The 22,558-nt window shown below is 34.0% G+C and overlaps 2 protein-coding genes across 2 annotated transcripts; one reads left to right on the forward strand and one right to left on the reverse strand.

The window, feature by feature from the left end:
- The first annotated feature begins 14,394 nt into the window (after window positions 1-14,394).
- LOC138163505 (olfactory receptor 4P4-like) lies at window positions 14,395-15,336 on the forward strand. Its single transcript, XM_069090966.1, has one exon. It carries the CDS (start codon window positions 14,395-14,397, stop codon window positions 15,334-15,336), a length of 942 nt encoding a protein of 313 aa, XP_068947067.1.
- Window positions 15,337-21,272: 5,936 nt separating this feature from the next.
- LOC138163324 (olfactory receptor 4P4-like) lies at window positions 21,273-22,229 on the reverse strand. The gene has a single exon (XM_069090856.1). It carries the CDS (start codon window positions 22,227-22,229, stop codon window positions 21,273-21,275), a length of 957 nt encoding a protein of 318 aa, XP_068946957.1.
- Window positions 22,230-22,558: the final 329 nt, after the last annotated feature.

Below are 22,558 nucleotides of genomic sequence, written 5' to 3' on the forward strand. Positions count from 1 at the left end.
TTATACATTTAGGGCCAGTGTTGTAGGCTGAGCACTTCCTGTTTTCAAAGGATTCTCCCTACTTTTTGGGGTCAGAATCAATATTACATTGCCCTCAGGATTCCTCCCATGCCTCTTCCTGTCTTCAGGAGTTGGAGAAAGAAATCATTTTAACCTGGTCCATCCAGCTATATCATATCCTGACTTGAGTTGCCTACAGGGAAGGGGGAGCAAGTCTTTCCATTGATTCCCTCATCTAACCCGTTTGCCTAAGCCATCTAAAATCCAGAGAGAATTCTACCCTGAGTTCTAATCCCCAAGTATGTTGAAAAGCAACATAGCTCATTTCTCAATGAGTAAGAAACTGTCACATGGTCATGCTCTTCCCATTCAAATTATTCTAAAAATCTGAATATCATTATTTAAACCCCCATTGTCTCCATCCCCCACTGGCTGCTAGTTTATTGTCGTTCTTCTCAACTCAATCTTCCTCTCCAATGCCCTGCCCTAAATTGGCCAATTCCTTCACCCGTGCTGTGTGAAAGGCTGCTCCATCAGTAACAGAAACTCTTTGGTTTTAACTCTTTTCCTTTCCAAATCACTTGCTCAGATGGGGGAGTTGGAATATACGTTTCCATTTCCAAGCAGTCTTCTTCTACAATCGCTCAGTAATATCTCCTCCTTTGAAATTCACTCAATGATTACTTATCATTCAATAAAAATCATCCTGGTTCTTATCTAATGTCTTCCAAAATCCTCCTCATTTTCCCTCAATTACTTCAGTGTTTGGCTCTCAGTTTTTTTTTTCCTCTCCTACCCATCATCTGGCCTCCTAGTAAGGGCTTTTTAATATACATGTTGATTTTTTTCTTCAACCACCCTGAAAGCACAATTCCTCAACTATCTAAGTTCATATGAATTGTTTCTTCACCCTACCTCAGATGCACACAGAGATGATCATATCCTTGATCTTGCCATCACAGACATATTTACCATTTCCATTTTGATGAACTCTGAAATTCCCATATTTGATCAAAATCTCATGACATTCCATTTTCCCTCCACTTTGCAATTGAAGACCTGTTTTAGCCTACACTTTGATATTGAGTCCATCTACCCCCCCTTTCCACCTCAAAACATAATTCCAGCAACAGCTGATATTTTCTCTTTTTGGTTATGACTCTTTGGTGAGCCAGTTTGACTGTTCACTAGCCTATTCTCTCAAATCCCTTGGTTTCTTTTCTTATTTACTGCTGTTGCTTTGTCAGATCTCAACCTTGGATTACTCCTATTATATTCAATTTTCTCTCCTATCCATGTTCTCCTGAGAAGACCTGGATAAAAATAACAAATACTTTTCATTATCTCAAATGGATTCTCATAACCGAACATCAATTGTTTTAAACCTACCCAATTGATTCAAGTTCCTATTCATCACTGTGGCTTTTCCACACATTTCCCCCCTCCTCAAACCTCCTATTATATTTCTTTTCTCTACCCTCTCACCCAAGGATATTGCTTTATATTTCACTGACAAAAATGAGTTCATCTGGTTGGAGCTAACAATTTATTCCTTCTCCTCATCTCATGTTACACGGAGGCCTTATGCAATGATCTCCTTCTTCATCATTTTATTACATAAAGCCCCAGCCCTTCTTGCAAAGATAATCCCTTCTCCATACTCCTATGTATGTATAAACAGTCCCAGTCTAAGATCTCCTCTTCATAATATCTTCCTCTCTAGCATTTCAACTTTCATTTTTCTTTAATACTTGCTTCCTTACTAGCTGATTCCATGTTACATATAAATGTAGTCATATCTTCCCCATACCTAAAAAAAATTCTTACTTGATCTATATATCCTCAATAGCTGTCATACTTTATATCTCTCCCTTTAAATCGTTAAATTACTTGAGAAGAAAATCTACCATTTCTACCTCCACTTCATTACTACTCAGTTTCTTCTTATATCTTTGCTCTGGCTACTGACCTTGTCATTCAGCTGAAATTATGCTCTGCAAAGCTGTTCCCTTAATCATCAAATTTACTGGCTTTTTCTAAATCCTATTCTTGACATCTCTGTAGCCTTTGAATTTGTTAATTGTCCTTTTCTGAAACTCTCTTCTCTTGAGGTTTTTCTGACACTGCTTGCTCTTCATTCTCATTCTGTCTGTCTGAAGCTTCTCAATCTCCTTTGATGAATATCCATATTCAGGGCAAGCCCCTAACCGTGAATATCCTCCCATCGTTCTTTCCTGGGCCTTTGTGATTATCCTGTCCATTCTCATGGATTCGATTTTCATTAGTCTGCAGATGATTCTCAGATGAATGTAGCTAGACCCAACTTTATTTTTTAGATACCATCCCTTCCTATTCAAATGATCCTGTGCCCTTTGTTGATGTGTATATGTACACACATATATAATCACTCACATATTTATGTATACACACATACAACCTCTTATACATACACACACATTCCCTTCAACTATCTTCATACTGAGAAAAGTCTCACGAGTTACAATTATCGTCTTTCCATGTAGGAATGGAAATAGTTCTACTTTAATAAGGTCCTTATGATTTCTTTTTCCTGTTTACCTTCTCATGCTTCTCTTGCTTCTTGGATTTTAAGTTAAATTTTCTGTCCAACTCTGTCTTTCTCATCAGGTATGCTTAAAAGTCCTCTATTTCATTGAATGACCATATTTTTCCCCTGAAGTATTATACACAGTTTTTCTGGGTGGGTGATTCTTGGTTTTAATCTTAGCTCTTTGAGCTCCAGAATACCATATTCAAGACTTTCGATCCCTTAATGTAGAAGTCACTATCTAGATCTTGGGTTATCCTGACTGTGTTTCCACAATACTCAAATTGTTTCTTCTTGGTTTCTTTTAATATTTTCTCCTAGATCTGGAAACTCCAGAACCTGGCTATAATATTTCTAGGAGTTTTCTTTTTGTAATCTTTTCCAAGAGGTGATAGGTGAATTCTTTCAATTTCTCTTTTGCCTTCTAGTTCTAGAATATCATGAAAATTATCCTTGAGAATTTCTTGAAGCATAAATTCTAGGTTCTTTTTTGATCATGACTTTCCGGTAGTCCAAAAATTTTTAATTATCTACCCTGGATTATTTTCCAGGTCAGTGGTTTTTCCAATGAGGTATTTCACACTCCTATTTTTTTTTCATTTATTTGGATCTGCTTTATAGTATCTTTATTTTTCATAAAGTCATTAGCTTCCATTTGCCCAATCTAAATTTGAAGGAATTATTCTCTTCAGTGAGTTTTTGAAATCCCTTTTCCATCTGGGTAATTCAGGTTTTTAAGGTATTCTCTTCATTGGCTTTTTGGGACTCTTTTGCCACTTGAGTTAATCAATTTTATGAGGTGTTATTTTTCTTCAATATATTTTTGGATCTCCTGTAGCTGGCTTTTGAATTGCTTTTCATGATTTTCTTGAGTCATTCTCATTTTTCTCCCCAATTTTTCCTCCACTTCTCTTATTTGATTATCAAAATCCTTCTTGAGCTACTCCATTGCCTGTGATCAATTCATATTTTTACTGGATGCTTTTGACTTTGTTGTCATTTTCTGCTATTATGTTTTCTTTTCCCTTTTTGTCCCCAAGAAAAGTTTCTATGGCCTGATTGCACTTCTTCTGTTTGTTCATCTTGTCAGTCAAGATTGACTTTTGAGCTCTTTGCCACAATAGAACTCTTCTTCCACAGTGGAGAGAGCTCTGTTCCAAATTGCTGGGGATTCTGCAGTTGTCTGAGCTGTTGTCAGAGATTGAGAGGGCACACTCTCTACAGCCACCATAACAATGGCACACTAGTATTCCTTACTCCAGGACCACCAGTCAAGGCTGCAACCTAGATCCAAGTAAGTCAAAGCAAGAGCAATTACCCTCTGAATGGTCCCTTGGTCCCTCTATGATATGCAGGCTAGGAGCTCTGGAGGCAGCCACTGGGCAGTAGCTGCAGCCACTAGGCAGCAGCTGCAGCCACTGTGCCTCCACCATCTGTTGTCCTGGGGTAGGGGCTGGACTAAGCTCTTCTGTCACCCTGTTCCAACAGAGTTCCCTACTGACCTTTTACTCTTTGGCCTTTATGGATTGTGAAGACTGGAAACCACCAGAGGTGGTGGTGTTTCACTCTCCTGAAGTCTGCTCTGGTTGGTCTGGGCCACAAGTCAGGTCCAGTGTGGCTCACATGGGACTGTGCTCAAATTTCTAGCCTTCTAATGTAGACCCTTCTTGTTGGTCTTCCAGGCTGCCCTCAGTGGGAGATTTGTTTTTCTCTGTCACTTTACGGCTTCTGTAGCTCTCACATTTGTTTAGAATCATTTTTTTTTTTGCAGATATTGCAGCTGTTTGAGTGGGAGATGAAACAAGTTCCTGCATTTACTCCTCCATCTTGGCTCTGCCCCCTATGTTCCTAAAATTTTTATTACTTTGAGAAAACCATAATCCTCTCAGGAATTCAGTTTTTCAACCTAGATACCATCTTTGAATACTTCATCTGTTTCATTCCCCATAGGCTAGGTCCTGTGGCCCTTCCACAGAAAGTCAGCTGAGAGACCCAGAACCCTGGTGCAGCAGGTCAGTCAGAAAATCACATGGCCCAGGTACAGAAGGCAAGCAATCAGATATTGGTACCAATAACCCTGGGTTTGCATCCCTCCACCCTAGAGCAGAACACAATCTTAAAAGTAATGAAATAGTCTGAAATTATAATGGTAATGATGATGATGGTGGTGGTGGTGGTGGTGGTAGTGGAAGAGGACAAGGAGGGGGAGGAGGAGAAAATGATAACTTGTAATATTTAAGTACTTTATTAGTATTACAGCAGTAAGGAATGTATACACACACACACACACACACACACACACATATATATATATATATATATATATATATATATATATAGAGAGAGAGAGAGAGAGAGAGAGAGAGATGTTGCAAGTATAAATTTACTTTGATAGAATGAAATTTAAAAAAATAAAAGAGTTGTAAAAAGAGTATCACAGTGGAAAAAATGGGAAGAGAGAGGTAAAATGGGGTAAATTATTTCACATGAAAAGACGTGAAAGATCCATTACAGTGGAAGGAATGATGGGGGGATAGTGAGCATTGCTTGAACCTTATTTTCATTGGAATTGGCTCAAAGAAGGAATAACATACACATTTCCTTGGGTGTAAAACTCTATTTTAACCTACAGGGAAGCAGGAGCAGAAGGGAAAAAGCAAAGGGTCTAAATATATGTAGGAATATCTATAGTATAGATGTATCTCTCAATCCTCATTACACTAGCATGTTGTCTGCCTGGAGAATAGACACTTCTTCTCTTGGTATTCACATAATTTTGATCATTTCATCATATCATTCTGATGTTTTTGATCAAAATCTCCCACTGGTATATTCTATATATTGAATATCAAATGATAAAATTTCCATATATATCTATATATATTGTAAATGAGAAGTAAGGAAAATGAGTACAAAATATTACCACAGAAGTGCAATATTACTGGAACATACAGAATCTAAGAACAATTGGAATGAATTTATATATCATATGTGAGAAAAGATTAACCACTAGTCCTGGTTGCTAGAAGTCCTTTTATCAACTATTTGAGGTCTCCATGTTACTCACTTGATAGATAGATAGATAGATAGATAGATAGATAGATAGATAGATAGATAGATAGATAGATAGATGATAGTTACATACATAGACAGATATGTGTGTATACACACAATTTGAATGATTAAATATTTCCCAATGAGTTTTTTTTTTAATATTTGGCATTCAATTTTTAAAATGTTTAGTTTCAACTTCTCATCCCCCTACTTTCCTCCATCTTTGGAATGACAAAGAATTTGATTTCTATTATACGTGTATAGTCATGCAAAACATATTTCCATATTAGCCATTTTGCAAAAGAAAATAGAGAAAAAAGAAGAAAAAAATAAAGAAAGTTTTTAAAAGTATGCTTAATCTGTATTCCAGGATCTATCAGTTCTCTCTCTCTGGAGGTGGATAGTATTCTTTCATGGAACCTTTGAAATTGTCTTGGGTCTTTATCTTGATGTAAACTAAGTCTTTCACAGTTGATCATCACTACAATATTATGACTACTACATACAATGTTCTCCTGTATCTGCTCACATTCTTTGAATGCAATCCTATAAGTCTTCCCTGGGTTTTTGTGAAACCATCCCATTTATTATTTCTTGGAACACTCTAAGATTCCATCACAATTATGTGATATAACCTGTTTAGCCATTCCTCATTTGCATTCCCTCTATTTTCTTTTCCACCACAAAAAGAGCTACCATAATTAATTTTTTAAATACAAATTGTTATTACTTTTTCTTTGATCTTTTTGAAATATAGATTTAGCAGTGTAATTGCTAGGTCAAAGGATATGCGCAATTATATAGACTTTTGAACCTAGTTCTAAATCCAGAATAATTAGACTAGGTCAACTCCCTAGGAATTTCAGAATGTTATTGGAGAAATATTTTAATTTCTCCTTTGTCCATTGATCCAAAAATATCTGGGTAATTTTCTTTTACAATTTCTTGAAATATGATAACTAAGCTCTCTTCAGGATTGTGGCTATTGGGTAATCTTCTAATTCTTAAGTTATCTATCTCTATTTTTTTCTAGGTAATTTTAAAAGATATTTTACATGTTCTTCCATTTTTTCACTCTTTTGATTTTATTTCATTTCTTGATACCTTAAGGTGATATTAGTTTCCAGTTGATCAATATTAATTTTAAGAAGTTATTTTTAAATGAATATTTGTGTCTCATTCACTGTTTGGCCAATTCTGATTTTCAAGGAGTTACTTTCTTCAACATTTGTGTGCCTCTTTGTAGCAGCAACCACACCAGCATACTCAAGATTGCTCCTAGCACAGGTTTTTAGATCTGCTTTCCTAGGAAAGATAATGGTTTAAGGGGTAAACAAACTTTTTTATCCCCAACTCATATATGGTCAAGGGAAACAGGCAGTTTGTGGAGGAAGAAATAAAATATTTGTACAATCATATGAAAAATGTTCTATATAACTATTGATTAGAGAAATGCAAATCAAAACAACTCTGATGTACAATATCACACCCATCAGACTACCAAAATAAAACCTAACATGATAAAAAAGAAAAATAATAGTTTTGTTAGGTTTCTATTCAATATGAATTTCATATGAAATAGAAGGGTAAATGTATCTTTTCAGTTGTCAAAATTGAGAGTTTTTCTTTTCTTCTATTATTTCATGGGCATCAGAAACAACTACACAGGATCACAGGATCTAGATGGATAGCAGTCTCCAGGATATATGGAATGTAAAATTTACAAGTTCAAAAATTCAATGAAGTGATCAAGAAAATCCTCAAACTTTGCAGATGAAATCTCTCTATCTATTATACTCTGTGTACTTTGAATTTAATTCTGCCTGGGGAATTTGATAGTAAATCAATCATTAATGAGTGATAAGGGACATGAGTGAATTATATTGCTGTTAGATGAGGGAAGAAGAATTAGGACAGAAACTATCAGAACAGTCATAAAAGAAATGAACGGAATACATTTTTATATGAATCCCTACTTCTCCATCAGTTGCTGAGTCTTTCATACTTTATGGTTTAATTGTGTTTCCACTTATTCAGTTTATATGTCATATGTAGCTAGTGTCCTTTTCCCTTAAGCTATTGAGAGCTTTTATGTACAATTTTTCCCTATTACCTAACAAATCATATATATCATCTTCTGTACAACATTTAAATCTCCTTGTGATCTTCTCCTATCTTATTCATCTTATTGTAACCTCCCATTTAGCCATACTGCTCTACTTGCTAATCTTCATGATGATGTGCCATCTTAGATTGCCATGTACTTGAATGAATCTTCACCAAGCCTGAAATACTGTCCCACTCTACATCTGATTCTTAGAATCCTTATCTTAAAGACTCAACCACTTCACCAAAGAAAGCTTTCATGATCCCCTTCCTTATTGCCCCACAGTGTGCTAGTTTCATTTCCTTCATACTTAACTTCAAGCTATGCTTTTTATCTTGTATATTTTGATTCATACAGGTAGTGTCTCCCATTAAATTTAAGTTTATGGAGGGCATTTAAAAAAATTTCTCCTTATATCTCTTGGTCTTAGCACAATGCCCAGCATATGGGAATCAATTAGTGAATAAATGGATTTTTACTTCAAATTTGTGTTGTTCTATTTTTTTATTATTTTTGTTGTTATTCGGTTGCGTCTGCCTCTTTGTGAGCCCTTCTGGGGTCAAAATTATGGGCAAAGTTATTAGAGTGGTTTGCTATTTCCTTCTCCCACTTATTTTGCAAATGATACAACTGAGGTGAAAATGATTCAGTGACTTGTCCAGGGTCATAGAACTAGCAAGTGTCTGGGGCTTGATTTGAACTCAGTCTTCCAGACTCTGGGTCAGGTGTTCTATCCACTGCACCATCTAGCTTCCCACCTCTATTATATCTATATTCTAATTCAGAGGTCAGAAAACTGTTGCCTGAGGTCCAAATTCAACTTATTTTATGTGTCCTTGGACCACAATTTGCTTAACCTTTATAAGTCTTTTTCTCACAGCTCTGAAAGCTATTTTGCCAAAGTACAAGTCTTACAGGGTCACATAAAATTCAGTAAATTTTAATGACTCCCTATCATACCTAGCATGTTTATTCTCAATCATCTTCAATCATGCTTTTGTTTCTATAAGTAGTTGTGACACACACAATATTTAACTCGGTAGAAAGAAGCATTATGGTCCTCCAGACCTTTAATATCCCTTTCTCTTCTCTCAGACTCTCATTCTTCTCTTTCTGTGTATCTGCCTCTATCTCTCTTTTGTGTTTCTCTCTTTGCCTTTCTCTCCATGTGCCTGTCTCTTCCTGTCTTTGTCTCTCTGTCTATCTTTGTCTTACTTTCTTTGTGTTAATCTCTTTATTTCTCTCTTTCTCTGTGTCCCTGTCTTTCTCCCCTCGTTCTTACTAATTGTAGTTAAAGGCAGTTTCATACAATTGTAGATACTCTTGCTATTATGATTTTTCTGATAACAAGCCAGGAAGATCTGGTAGAAAACTACAGCAGTCAGGCAGGACCTGAAAATTATCAATTAATTACCTGTGTTTCTAAATACAATGTACTTTCTCCTCTACCACAGGACATTAGGAGGTAACTATCCATATGCCCTGGAGGGCATAAAATTGGACTAGACCTGTTTAATTGAAAAATAAAACAGTCTAAACTTCTTTTGGGAACATCATTTCTTCAGTCTCTCAAAGCCTTATAAATCCTACTGCTCATATGTTAGAATCTGCTTAGATGTTCTTTTCATTTTTTCAAACTGATGCTTTAGAGAGATGAAGGTTATATTTATTTTACTTTGTAATGCAGAAATGTTTCTCCTTTATTTCTGAGTTACAAATGTATGATACAAATATGTGTATCAATCTCCAGTCACCTTTCCAGTGCAGGGGGAATAATTACTTGTTCTCAGCTTCTCAGAAGCTGGGTAGAAGGACTTGAATTCTCTAATTCCTGGGGACAGCAAAGAGCTTCTTATCATGATCTGTACTAGGGTGATCTGTCCATTTCTGGTTTATAAACACATGCATTTAATTAGAGTGCTTACTAAAGCAGACATCTGAGGGATGTGTTTGATAAAGTGTAATATCAGACTTTCTGATACCAAGCCAGGAAGATCTGGTAGAAAACTACAGCAGTCAGGCAGGACCCGAAAATCATCAATTCATTACCTGTGTTTCTAAATACAGTGTACTTTCTCCTCTACAACAGGACATTAGGAGGTAACTATCCATATGCCCTGGAGGGCAGAAAGTTGGACTAGTGTTTTTGATAATGGGTAATATCAGACTTCTCTACTGGTAAGACTTATTAGTAATGAGTTTGGAGGGTAGTGAAAACTTAAGCTACAGATGTTAGGGTACAGATATAACAACTCGATTCCAGGCTAATTATTCTCTCTCTCTCTCTCTCTCTCTCTCTCTCTCTCTCTCTCTCTCTCTCTCTCTCTCTCTCTCTCTCTCTCTCTCTGTGTATATATATATATATATATATATACACACACATATATGTATATATGCATACACATAACTTTATTGTATTTAATAGTTAAGGGTCAGAAAATATGATTTTACCAATGGTCACTTTTAATCTCTGGGCCAAGGAAAGTTGTAGAGATGGCTTCAACTCAGTTTGATTAATATAAGGGCATAAGGGTGTCATTTAGATATCCCTAACCCTAACCCTTGGATTCATCTCCAACCATGGTAAGTTTTCTAACATATTACCTTACTTCATTTTCTAGAAGAAACAAAATGTATATGTGAATATAGTTGTTAATATGGTGAATGGAATGAAGATAAATGACAAAATTGGCACTCCTGCTGGGTCTGATGGATGTTGTTAGGATTAAATTTAATGACATCATGCAAGTCTAAAAGGGAGCTGGTCAGAAAATGTCTTTTGAAGATGCTTCCGTCTATCTTGATGGCTATGGTAATTCTACTTTTGTTTCTTTTCTTACAATTTCTAACTTTTTAAATTACTTCATGAATCTCCATCACACATTTTTAATCATCTCATTTCTCTCAAGCCTTGAAGGAGATGCTTTTTTTAAGGTGATATTATGTATTGCATAATGGCAATTTTTTTTCCATACTGGGAGCAATTAGAAACTGAGTTAATATTCCAGAGATGTAAAACTAATCAATATTTTTCACTAAGAAGAAACTCTGCTTGTGAACAATGGAAGGCATATTCTAATCAAAGCATATTCTTTTCTTATCAGTTTGGTCAACCTACCCACCCCCCAAAATTAAATGAAAGGATGGGCAAAAGCACGAGATTCATGATGATGATAATTATGGTTGTTATTGTAATTATTGACATTGTCGTTGACATCTTAATGATCTTCATCAAAACTCCCATTTTACAAATGAGGATTTAGAGGAAGAAAAATTATTCATTTGTCCACAGTCACACAGCTAGTTCTTATGTCTAAGCACAACATTCCTTTCATACTGATAATTGCTACTCCTCATAGGAATAATTTTATTTATCTAATATATTTCTTTGCTTTCCTTTTCCATTTTATAAAACAATAGAAGGTTAATGAACAAAGAAATCTTGAAAATTAACTAATTCAGGCCTTCTAAATTTTGAGGTGATAAAATCGGAGACAGAGGCAAGTGTTATTTGCCAACAGTTTGAAAGCAAGGTAGTGAAAGGGCATAGCTTTGACCCAGGTGTTTTCCTTTTCAATTTCCAAATCTAGAGTTTTTTCCATTATCCTCTGCTAACTCTGAGAAAATAATGATTGAAGAGTTCAATTTATTTGCTTAGATTTCCACCATTGGAAAGTCCCAGAAATAGACTTTGGAATCAAGTATATTTCCAACTTTCATTTAATGTCTCATGTTTTTGTCTTTTATCTAGTACATATTAACATGAAACTCTTTATAAGAAATCTCTAATTCACATAATATTTTGCTTTATTTTCTATTTTCTTTTGATTTTTTCTGAATTACTTATTTACTTTGATATCTATCTATCCTCTCCTCTTTGAAGTCTATGATCTTGCATTGTGTGTATGTGTGCACTTGCAGCATCTGTTGTATAGGTGTTAATTATTTCTGACAGCTATGTCAACGAGTCCTCCATGACAAGCAGGAAGAAATGGAGAAGTGCAATAGAACTAAGTTTGTCTTTTGTTAAATTATTGGTAAAAGATTCTGTCAACTGAACTTTAGGCTTCGTAGGCCTTTGTAATGTTCCAAAAATATATTTTCCTCCTTCTTAAAGTGGGAAGAATTGGCATGAATCTTGGAAAAACAATAATGATTTCATATGTATTGCCTACTTTATAGATTAGGAAGCATTTACATATAAATTCTCACTTATTTCTCACGAATAATTTGTGTGATATAAATGTTCCTCCAGCCATAGGAAGGATATGTGTCTGCCAGAGAACTCTCAATGTCGGTACAACCTATAACCACTTTAATATCATCATTCCTCTTCTTATGCTCATACTCATGTTCATTGTCAATAACATTGTTATTGTCACCATCCTAGTCTGTGTCTTTAATAATTTTTCCCCCAACCTTAAACTTACAAATAACTTTACACACATTATTTCCTTTGATCATCAAACTACATGGAGTAGTTTTCATAGTCTCCTTTTGAAGATGAAAAAAAAAAAGGTGACTGGAGAAATTAAGTGGTAGATCACAAGAATAGGAGGAAAAGAAGCTAGAACTTGGAAAAGACTACAGAGATTATCCAGGCTAAGTTCCTCATTTTAAAGAGGAGGAAACTGATGTCAGAGAAGTTAAATATTAAGCCCCAATTCACATAATAATGAGAGCTAATATTAATTCAGATTAGTGATGTTTTTTTTTTTTATCAGAGTACAGAATTGATGTTATGGGAAATCTGTCCAATGGCAACCATCCCACAGAGGGGAAACACCCCTAAAAGGAAGAATATTGTAAAGGTAGAACGGACACTATGTGGAAGAAGGGTCTTCTCATTCATTAATGGTCTACAGACAAAACCTGGAAAAAACAAATATTGGGGTTGTTGCAGGGCAGAGGTATCAAACCCACAGCTCCCAGATGACATGTGTCCAACAAAAGACCTGAATGTGGTCCAAACGAGATTAAATATAATTGGGAAATATTTAACAAAATGAATAAAAATAGAAGAAAACATAACCAATGCTTCATTTTAAACTGTCAGCATGCAACCCATATGAATACTTATTATGTATTAGTGGCACTCATTTCAATTTAATTTTGATAACACTGTTGTAGGGTATATTCTACTATAGATATGTGTTGACCTAACTAGGTCATACAGTGATAAAGTGTGGAACCTGGAGTCAGGAAGACCTCAGTTCAAATACAGCTTCAGACACTAGCTTACACACTAGACCCTGGGCAAATATCTTTTAAACTTATTTGCCTCAGTTTCCTCGTCTACAAAATGAGCTCAGGAATGAAGTATTAAAGCACTCCAACATGCTTGGCAAGGGAATCCCAAATGGGGTCACAAAAAGCTAGACACAACTGAAACAACTTTACAATAACAAAAATATACCCTCTGAGGTTCCTTTGAAAACTGACCTATTTTATTCTCCTCTCAACTAAGGTGGTTCAGTTGTGAGCACTGTCAATACCTAGAAGGCCATCTGGGGGTCATTTCTGGCAGGTACCTACACGTTATCCATATGTCATACAAACCTACTGCAGTGTCATATTCCATTATAGAAGGTGGTTCAGTTTTTTAAGTATGCCTAGAGCAAGTGTAATATTTTCTGTGTAATTGTTTTCTTCCCTTATGGATTAATTTTTTTTATTTCAGACTTGGATAGAATTTTCACAATAAAGTACAACAACATGTAAATGGATAAATTGATGTTTGGGGAATGCCTGAAATAGTAAGAATGTTCATTTATATTTCATTAGACAATATCGTTGATATATAATTATTACATGAAATAATTAGCTCGGGTTGATTCTTCCTAAGAAATAAAAGAGTTGCGGAATGCAAACATTTGTGCAGCAAAAACACCAATTAACTTGAAAGGAATAATAATGTCAATTAATACCAATAAAGAATGAATTACCACCACAATCAATTTTTAATCAAGTTTAAATGTTTAGTAATTGTCTATTTTTAAAGACTCAGTTCCCCAAAAGTAAGATTGATCTGACATATCATCTAAGCTCATTCAAGCTATTCTGAACAAGAGTCTTTTCAAAAATATATACTGTCCTTGGATATCTAGAATTCTTCTGAAAGCTTATCATGGGGAAGAATCAATTATATTAATAGGCACACAGTGTTACTTTGGACAGAAGTAATTTTAAGAAAAGAAGAATTCATTTAATTTACGTTAAAATCTTTATCACTTTCAATATAGTTATTTGTATATGCCAATATGCACACACATAAACAAACACCTGACTGTGTATATGGACACACGTGTATATGAATGACTACATACATGCTCACATACATAAATATTTTATCTGTAAATAGATTCTCTTTCACATGATAGCATGTGAAATGTTTGCAGATATTTATCATGACATGCCAAAGTTCTGTCCAGTGTAAGCAATCACTATTAAGTCTAATTATCTTACTAGCATGATCTCAAAATGTATTATCAATATTCTTCCACACCTCTGGACTTTCCAGATATATTATTTAAATGAAAATAGAGAAAATATTTATAACCCTAAAAATGAAAGATGTTTCCCATGAATATTCCTGCACTAAAATAATATTTCTTCTAATTTCAGATATAGAACTTCATCTTGAATATAAAGTGTCAAAACCAAAGTTATGGCTCAGAGCAATGTCACTGAATTCATTCTCTTTGGACTTTCCTATGACCAAAACATACAGATATTTTGTTTTCTCTTCTTCTTATTCTGTTACATCAGTCTTCTCATAGGAAACCTCATAATCCTCATCTCTATTTGTGGTAGTCCTCTCTTCCACCAACCAATGTACTATTTCCTCAGTCACTTGTCTTCTATGGACATCTACTATACTTCCAGTGTTACACCAAAGCTAATTGGGGATCTTTTAACTGAGAGAAAAACAATCTCCTATGATTATTGTATGTTCCAAATCTTCAGTGTGCACTTCTTTGGCAGTATCGAGGTCTTCATCCTGACTGCTATGGCCTTTGACCGCTGTGTTGCCATCTGTAAACCTCTACATTACCTGGTCATCATGAGCAGAAAGAAATGCAACCTTCTGGTTTTAGCAGCTTGGGCTGGTGGGGCTGCTCACTCCTTCCCTCAGTTGTCCATGACTCTCAATTTACCCTTCTGTGGGCCCAATGAAATTGATCACTATTTCTGTGACATCTTTCACTTATTGAAACTTGCCTGCACAGATACTTATACCACTGGTCTTCTTGTTGTCATCGATTCAGGGATAATTGTCTTGCTAATATTTGTGATCTTATTTGTTTCTTATGCCATTATATTATGGACTCTACGCACACATTCAGCTGAAGGGCGGAGAAAAGCTCTCTCCACCTGTGGGTCTCATTTCACAGTTGTTGTCTTGTTTTTTGTACCTGCAATATTTTCATACCTTCGACCTCCCACCACCTATACAGAGGATAAATTCTTTTCTCTATTCTATACCATCATTGCTCCAATGTTTAACCCAATAATCTATACTCTGAGAAATAATGAGATGAAAAATGCCATGAGAAAGGTGTGGTGTAAAAATATTTTGAGCAGAGGAATTCTAAATGAGTTGCATTAATTTGTCTCTTGTGATATTTCATGGAAGTTAAAAGAGACTGGATATTTTAATTCAGTTTTTGGAAAAATGCTTCTTTGAGAGACCTTACTTGGGCAAATATCAAAAATGAAGGGCAAGCAGGGTGATTGGCATGACCATAGGGATAAACAAAAAGCGACAACAGACAAATGTATTAACTAGTGAGATAAGTTAATTGTGAATGTCAAGTTTTTATTTTGTCCATATTTTTTTTCTCTCATTAGGTTTTTTAAGTGTTTATCACATCCCAATGTTCTTATTCATAATATGTCTTTGTATGCCACATTCTATTATATATATTTTTTCTTCCATTAAAAATAAATATGAAATTAGGAATACACATATATGTAATTGATGTGCATATAATCTATGTTTTTGAGAGAATTGCGCATACGTGTTTCTGTAATCTCCTGAAATAGTTCATGTTTCTTCCAATTGCCCCCCCTGAGTTTGTGTGCTCCACATACACAGACACCAAAAGGAAGAAAACTTAATTTTTCCCAATTAGTCTTTGACCAGGAAACAAGAATGTTTTCTGAGACATCTAAGCACATTTATTTTAATTTTCATGATAAAAATATTGAAATTCTCAATTTAGAAATATATAAAATTATGTCATATATGTATGTATATGTGTAATATGTGCATGTATATATACATATATCTGTATGCATGTGTTTATATATATAGAGAGAGGGACAGACAGACAGAGACAGAGACAGAAACAGAGAAAAAGAGACAGAGATCCCAAGCTTTAATTACCTTGATTTACAAGGTGTACATTGGCTTTTCTCTAAGAAAACATAATTCCCCAAAACGTTTTAAATGCAACTCCAAATAAAGTATCATTTTGTTATTTCACTTTGAGCCAAACATCAATGCATTTTTATTTTTATTCAAAATAGTTTATTTTAAAAAGAAAACAAGTGTAAATTTATGACTCAACTTTAGTGCCATCAAAAAATTAGATTATATTGCAAGAAATCTCAAGTTTCTTGTTGTTCTAAATTTCTCTTTTTAAAGAAGCTGAAAGATTTTCCATTTCTTCTCCAACTTAGTAAAATTATTCCCTAAGCATTTGAAATTTTTAAACTATTTCAGCACATATTTTCTTCCATAACAAAAATTTAGCATGATTTAGAACAAAAATAAAAGCATTCTTAGGACTGAATTCTGTCCCTTACATTGAAAGACTGATCTAATTCATGTAGGTGAAATATTTGCCAGGCAAGTCACATTATGGATAAAATGCTTCTTTTGAAAATCATCCAAAGGGGCGGCCAGGTGGCTCAGCGAGTAAGAGTACCGGCTCCAGTGTTGGGACGACCTGGAGATCAAATCCCGGGCTCAGGCACTCAGCACCACACCCAGAAATAACTGGCCGTGTAACCTTGAGCAAGTTACTTAACCCCGATTGCTTAAAAAAAAATCATCCAAGAGAATTTTCTATTTCTTCAAGAAATCATCACATTAGTTTGAACAACTTCACGTGATTATATTGAAAGAGAGTGAAGATCTATGTCATAGGATACAAAATACACACACATGCACATATTTCTTGCAACATCAGTTGAGAAATCAAGTTTCCAATCATAATCATAATCAATGTTTAGAGAAGCAAATTTTTGTGTTAATAAAATATATTACTGATGGATTTTAAATGACAAATTAAGTCAGAAATGTTTTATAAGTTTTTTTTTAAAGTTGTATTAGTTTAAATGACTTTTTGGTCCCCTACAGATTCATAATTTGTCACAGTAGATCAGGAATCCTCTCTTTTATAAGTCTATGGCAAATATGACTTGTGGAGTAACGAAATTTTTTGTGACTTTCTGGAAATATTATAATTTATTAATTGTAGTTTTCTCATAATTATTTTAAATGTATGTTATTTTTCAAAGGATAATAACACAAACTTACTCCCTGCAATAATAGATCATTAAATTTTACGGTCATTGAGAGCAGGGACTATATTTTGTCTTTTTAAGTGTCCCCAGGGGTTACTACAATTTCTGCATGCATTGAAATTTCATAATAAATGTTTATTGATTAATTGATGTTGGCTGATACCATTTTGTGCAGGCATGCTTATGCTTTTTAACAGTGTACAAAAAATTAAAATCTAAAATAAAAACAAAAATAAAAAGGGACCTCTATACTCAAAGAATTTACAGAACGCGTGCTACCAATGTTGCTGGACTGCTTATTAATGTAAAGATGTTAATTACAAAAAATATGAATGAAATCCTTTTTAATGAATGACACTTCTCATTTTTGATACAGTTTATTTCCTTTTTTCTTGTTTTAAAACAAATCATCCAATGGTTTACCTTTTTCATAAAATCAGCTACAAGTTTTATTAGCTAAATTTTTGTATCATTTCAATTAGAGGAATTGATTGAAAAATAGTTGAATCAGACATTATGATAAAATACACTTTTTGAGTTTAATAAAAATATTAAATAAGTTTTCAAGATAATTTCAAGATAATTGAATGATCAATGAGAGAGATGTTTATAATTTAGTAATTAATAATGAAAAACCAGAATATTCCTAATTACAATACACTTTATTTCCTTCAAACTTGAGAGGAGAATGCAGAGGACAAATTAACCAATAGCAGGTAGAAAGTAGAGCTTTCACCCCATATAATCTATCTATTGGAGTAGTTGACTTAAAAATCCTGTTACATCTATAATACAAAGTAATAAAATCTAAAGGAGTAAAAAATCTAAATAATAATTAGCTGATATATTAAGATTGAATTATTTTTAGGTGGAGTCACTTATATCTTGGCTTTCGTTTTTTAATCTGAGATTTGGTTCCATTGGAATCCCATTGACCCCCACAATCCATATTCATTTCTTGACTTCTTTTACAATGTTTTGGCTATTTTCTGGTCTTCTGGATTTTTATTTCCTTTCTTGACATTACTTCTCACTCCTTTAATATTTATATTTTTCAGGTAAACTCCTTGTCTCCATATTTTTCTTTTATATACACACCATCGTGAAAATAATTCAATCTCATAATTTCCACCAATTCTTTACTGATGTCTCTCATACATGTATATAATTAGCACTAATCTCTCATCTAAGATTTTCTTTATGGTTCTATTAGAGGTTTTCTGGATGTCCTTTATTAAAAATGATAATCCAAAATTCAGTAAACATTTTTTTCTCCCACATTGCACTCTTCCCTCTTCTCAGTTATTTTTCAGGTTACCACCATGAAAGTTATCAACACTTCTAATTTGAAACATTGACAAACTTTTTAGGGGTGGTTTCTAATGTGTGTGTATGTGATGTGTGTGAACACGTTGTTTAAATCATTTCTATTCTCTGCCAACAGTTTCTCCATATTCAAAATAATAATGATGAAGATGTTTATAGACATGAGGATGATGATTGTGATTGGATCTATCTTTTTATTGACATAGTAAACTCCAATATGATGATAGTGCCTGCAGCAATGTAGCTTGGAATCTCCTTCATAACACCTAAACTTAGAGAATTCTTGGAGCCCTGATACATGAAATGACTTATACAGCATCATACAGAAACCATGATATTGTAGTAGGACTGCTTCTTACTTATAGGTGTTCCTGTATTGAGGGCCATCCATTTTGCCAATCTTTATAATAGATTATATGTATATATATATATATATATATATATATATATATATACATATGTATATACATACACACACATGCATTGGGTCATCACTTTATATTCCCTCATGTGATCTTCATAATAGCTCTCATAAGTAGGTACCATTATGTTCCTTTATTTTTCGGATTCTTTTAGATATAAATGCTAAATCAAAATTGATATCAGATTAAAAGGAGACATAGATAGCCATCATTGAAATAGGTGATATGATTTGTTTCCTTACAGAAAAAGCTGCCATATATGTATCACTTTAAAATTTAAAAACCACATTATATTATATTATTTGAGCATCAATAAAATTATTAGGTAGATTATCCAAGTATTGTTTTCCACATTTTACAGATGAGGAAATTTAACCTTAGAGAGGTAAAGAGTTTGGTTTGCACAATTTAGAATTTTCAAAAGATACTGAATCCTCATTTTCCAGGCTGCAATATCAATCTTCTGCTGTCATGTGTAGTTTCTAGGTTTACCAAAATCTATAAGGTAGTTTGGTGGGTTTTTTTGAGTCTCATGACTGCACTCCCTATACACATCAACACATCCACTGTTTCCATGTGGATTTTATTCCATATGGATTTTATTACTAAAAGGAAATAACAAAAAATGGTATTAAAAGAGGATAAAGTTGCAATGAAAATAATACATTTATACAGAAAGGTTAGAAATTTCTGAGCATATTAGAATCCTGCTCTCTTGAGTTGACTCAATTTTGATTGTCTACTTTCTAACCTCTTTGCTTATGAAAGGTTAACATACTTCGAAGTTATCATTTCCCTACTCCACCAGACATGCTTTAGACTTCAAGTATTTCTTCACATAAACATCTTTGATGAAAAAATGTCTATGGATTAAAATATTGCTGGCTAATAAAAATATTCCCAAATAATGTAATTCTCTTCATTCAGTGAAATAATATGTTTTTGGTATTGTGGTTTTTAAATTGTTAAATTTCCAGCAAGGGACATTTTCTTTTTTTGGCATTCGTTTGTTTTCTAATTTATGACCTGAGAAGAACTGAGCCTGTCTTAACCAAATTCTCATAAGGTGAAACTTCAACATTCCCATTATCTTCACCACCATAATTTTTATAAAGAATGGATAAACTGTACTGATAAATTGGGTGAACATTCATTTGATTAAAGATGAAGCCAATCTTATTCATCTACAACTAACAGACTCATGTAAATTGTCAAAGCTTTCCCAGAAACAGTTTTGGAATTCAAGTTCCCTGCATGTAGCTTGTGTAAATCTATAGGATTTTGAAATACATGGAAATTATTGGCAATTCTCACTGCTTTGCTAATTTTAGTGATGACTGATACAATCACTGCCCTCAAGAAATGATGGTAATATTATTTACCTATAAAGGCAGGAAGGAAAAAATATATTGGCATATATTCTGAGAGGGAACTAGTTATATTTTTAATTTAAAAAATCCTGAACTCATGTTAGACTTTGTGAAGTTTATGGTTTTAAGCAAGGGTGATAATGTAACATTTGTGAATGCTCATCTCTGCTCAATACCCTTTAAAATGTGTTAATATGCAGTAATGGATTTTAGATGTTTAAAAGAGGAATCACTATCTAGCTTTGTGACAGAGAAGTACTGTAGGATAAAGTTTTCCAGGAAGACCACAGATATTTGCCCCACTTTGTTAAACCTTATTCCTTAATGTGATGTAACTGAACTTCACCAGGAAAAAAAACCAAGAAGGATCTGTTTCTAAAATCCTTATATGGCATATCTAATACCTTGCACTGGTAGGAACATTAGGGAGTGGACAAAGATCAGTCATTTGCTAGAATCCATCCCAACCTAGCCATGAACAATGATCAAATAAATTTGCTAGTATTCCTGGACAAAGAGTGTCACTGTACTCTATGTCCTCACTCAATATCTGAAACTTGTAGAAATAAAGTGTCTTTCCTTAACTACCTTTCCCCTATTTATGTTATCATATTAGTATGTAAACTTCTGAAATAAAGGGGTAGAGTTTGGGGGTTCATTTATATCTCCATCACTGAGGACATATAGTGAGTACATGTAGCACTCCATATATGTGTTTAAAAATAGTAAAAATTAATAAATTATTTTCTCTTTAGTAATCCATTGCTTCCTTTATTATCAACTGGAAAGGCTTAGGATTTTCAAAATAATATTTAGTCCTAACAGTTTGATAAAGAGTACTTAATTCTTTACGAGGATCCAATATGAGGGTACATGGGTGGGGGAATAGAAATTCATATATTTGAATTGAATAATAAAGATATTTTTCTGAACAACACCTTCTGCATAATATTTTTCATTTCTGAATTTCTAAGTGTGTAAATGAGAGGATTCAACATAGGTGCAATCACTGTATAAAATATGGAAAATTCCTTGTCATTATTGCCAGCTCTTGGTGGAGGGACATAAGTGGAGACACAGGGCACAAAGAAAAGGACCACAACCATGATGTGGGAACCACAAGTAGAGAGAGCTTTTCTCCTACCTTCTGATGAGCATGTTCGAAGGTTATATAATATGACAATATAAGATGACACCAAAACCAAAAAGGTAACCAAGGCTACCATGCCAGTATTTGCAGTGACTAAGCTATTAACAATACTTGTGTCCATACAAGCCAATTGCAGGAGAGGTTTCACATCACATATATAATGATCAATCTGGTTAGGGCCACAGAAAGGTAAACTGAGAATCATGAGTAGCTGGGCAATTGAATGCCAAAAGGCCACAACCCAGGCAAGCAGAATAAATAAGTTACATCTTTTCCGATTCACAATTATGAGGTAGTGTAATGGTTTACAGATGGCTATGTAGCGATCAAAGGCCATTAACACCAGGATGAACATCTCAACACCACCCAGTAAATGAGCACTAAAGAGCTGAGTCATGCAGCTATTATACGAGATGTTTTTTCTTTTGGCAACTAAGTCCCTGATCAGCCTGGGTATTATGGTGGATGTATAACCCAAATCCATAAGAGCCAAGTGACAGAGAAAATAGTACATAGGTTGTTGAATCAAATAACTATAGGAAATGGTCATGAAGATAACAAAGTTCCCCAAAAGGATTGCTAAATAACATAGCAAGAAGAATATTAGACTTAAAATCTTCATTTCCTTGTTCATGAACAGTCCCAAGAAAACAAACTCAGTAACGTTGGTCCGCATTTTGATACATTTGGAGTAGGTCATGTATCTGCAGGAAAAAAAATAATTCATAAGAATCATATGGATTATCACAATTAACTTTTGCAAACATATGGAAGATATAATCTAGTCAAATATTTTTAAATTAACGACATCAGCTTGTTTTAAGTTTAGCCAGCACAGGGATGTTTTCCATAATAAAATGTGTTACTTTATCTTTTTCATTTATAATATAGAATTATAATATAGATAAAAACAGATTTAAATCTATTTTTGTTTATTCCTTCAAAGATTCCAGATAGCATTCAATGGTATTGCTATTTTAAAAGACTGCAAAAAGTGTAACAATTCAACAAAGAATAAATACTTTTCCC

The sequence above is a fragment of the Petaurus breviceps genome, unplaced genomic scaffold (genome assembly GCF_028583685.1).
Source record: "Petaurus breviceps papuanus isolate PSGF00001 unplaced genomic scaffold, PetGlider_PUasm1.0 188, whole genome shotgun sequence".
Taxonomy (NCBI): Eukaryota; Metazoa; Chordata; class Mammalia; order Diprotodontia; family Petauridae; genus Petaurus; species Petaurus breviceps.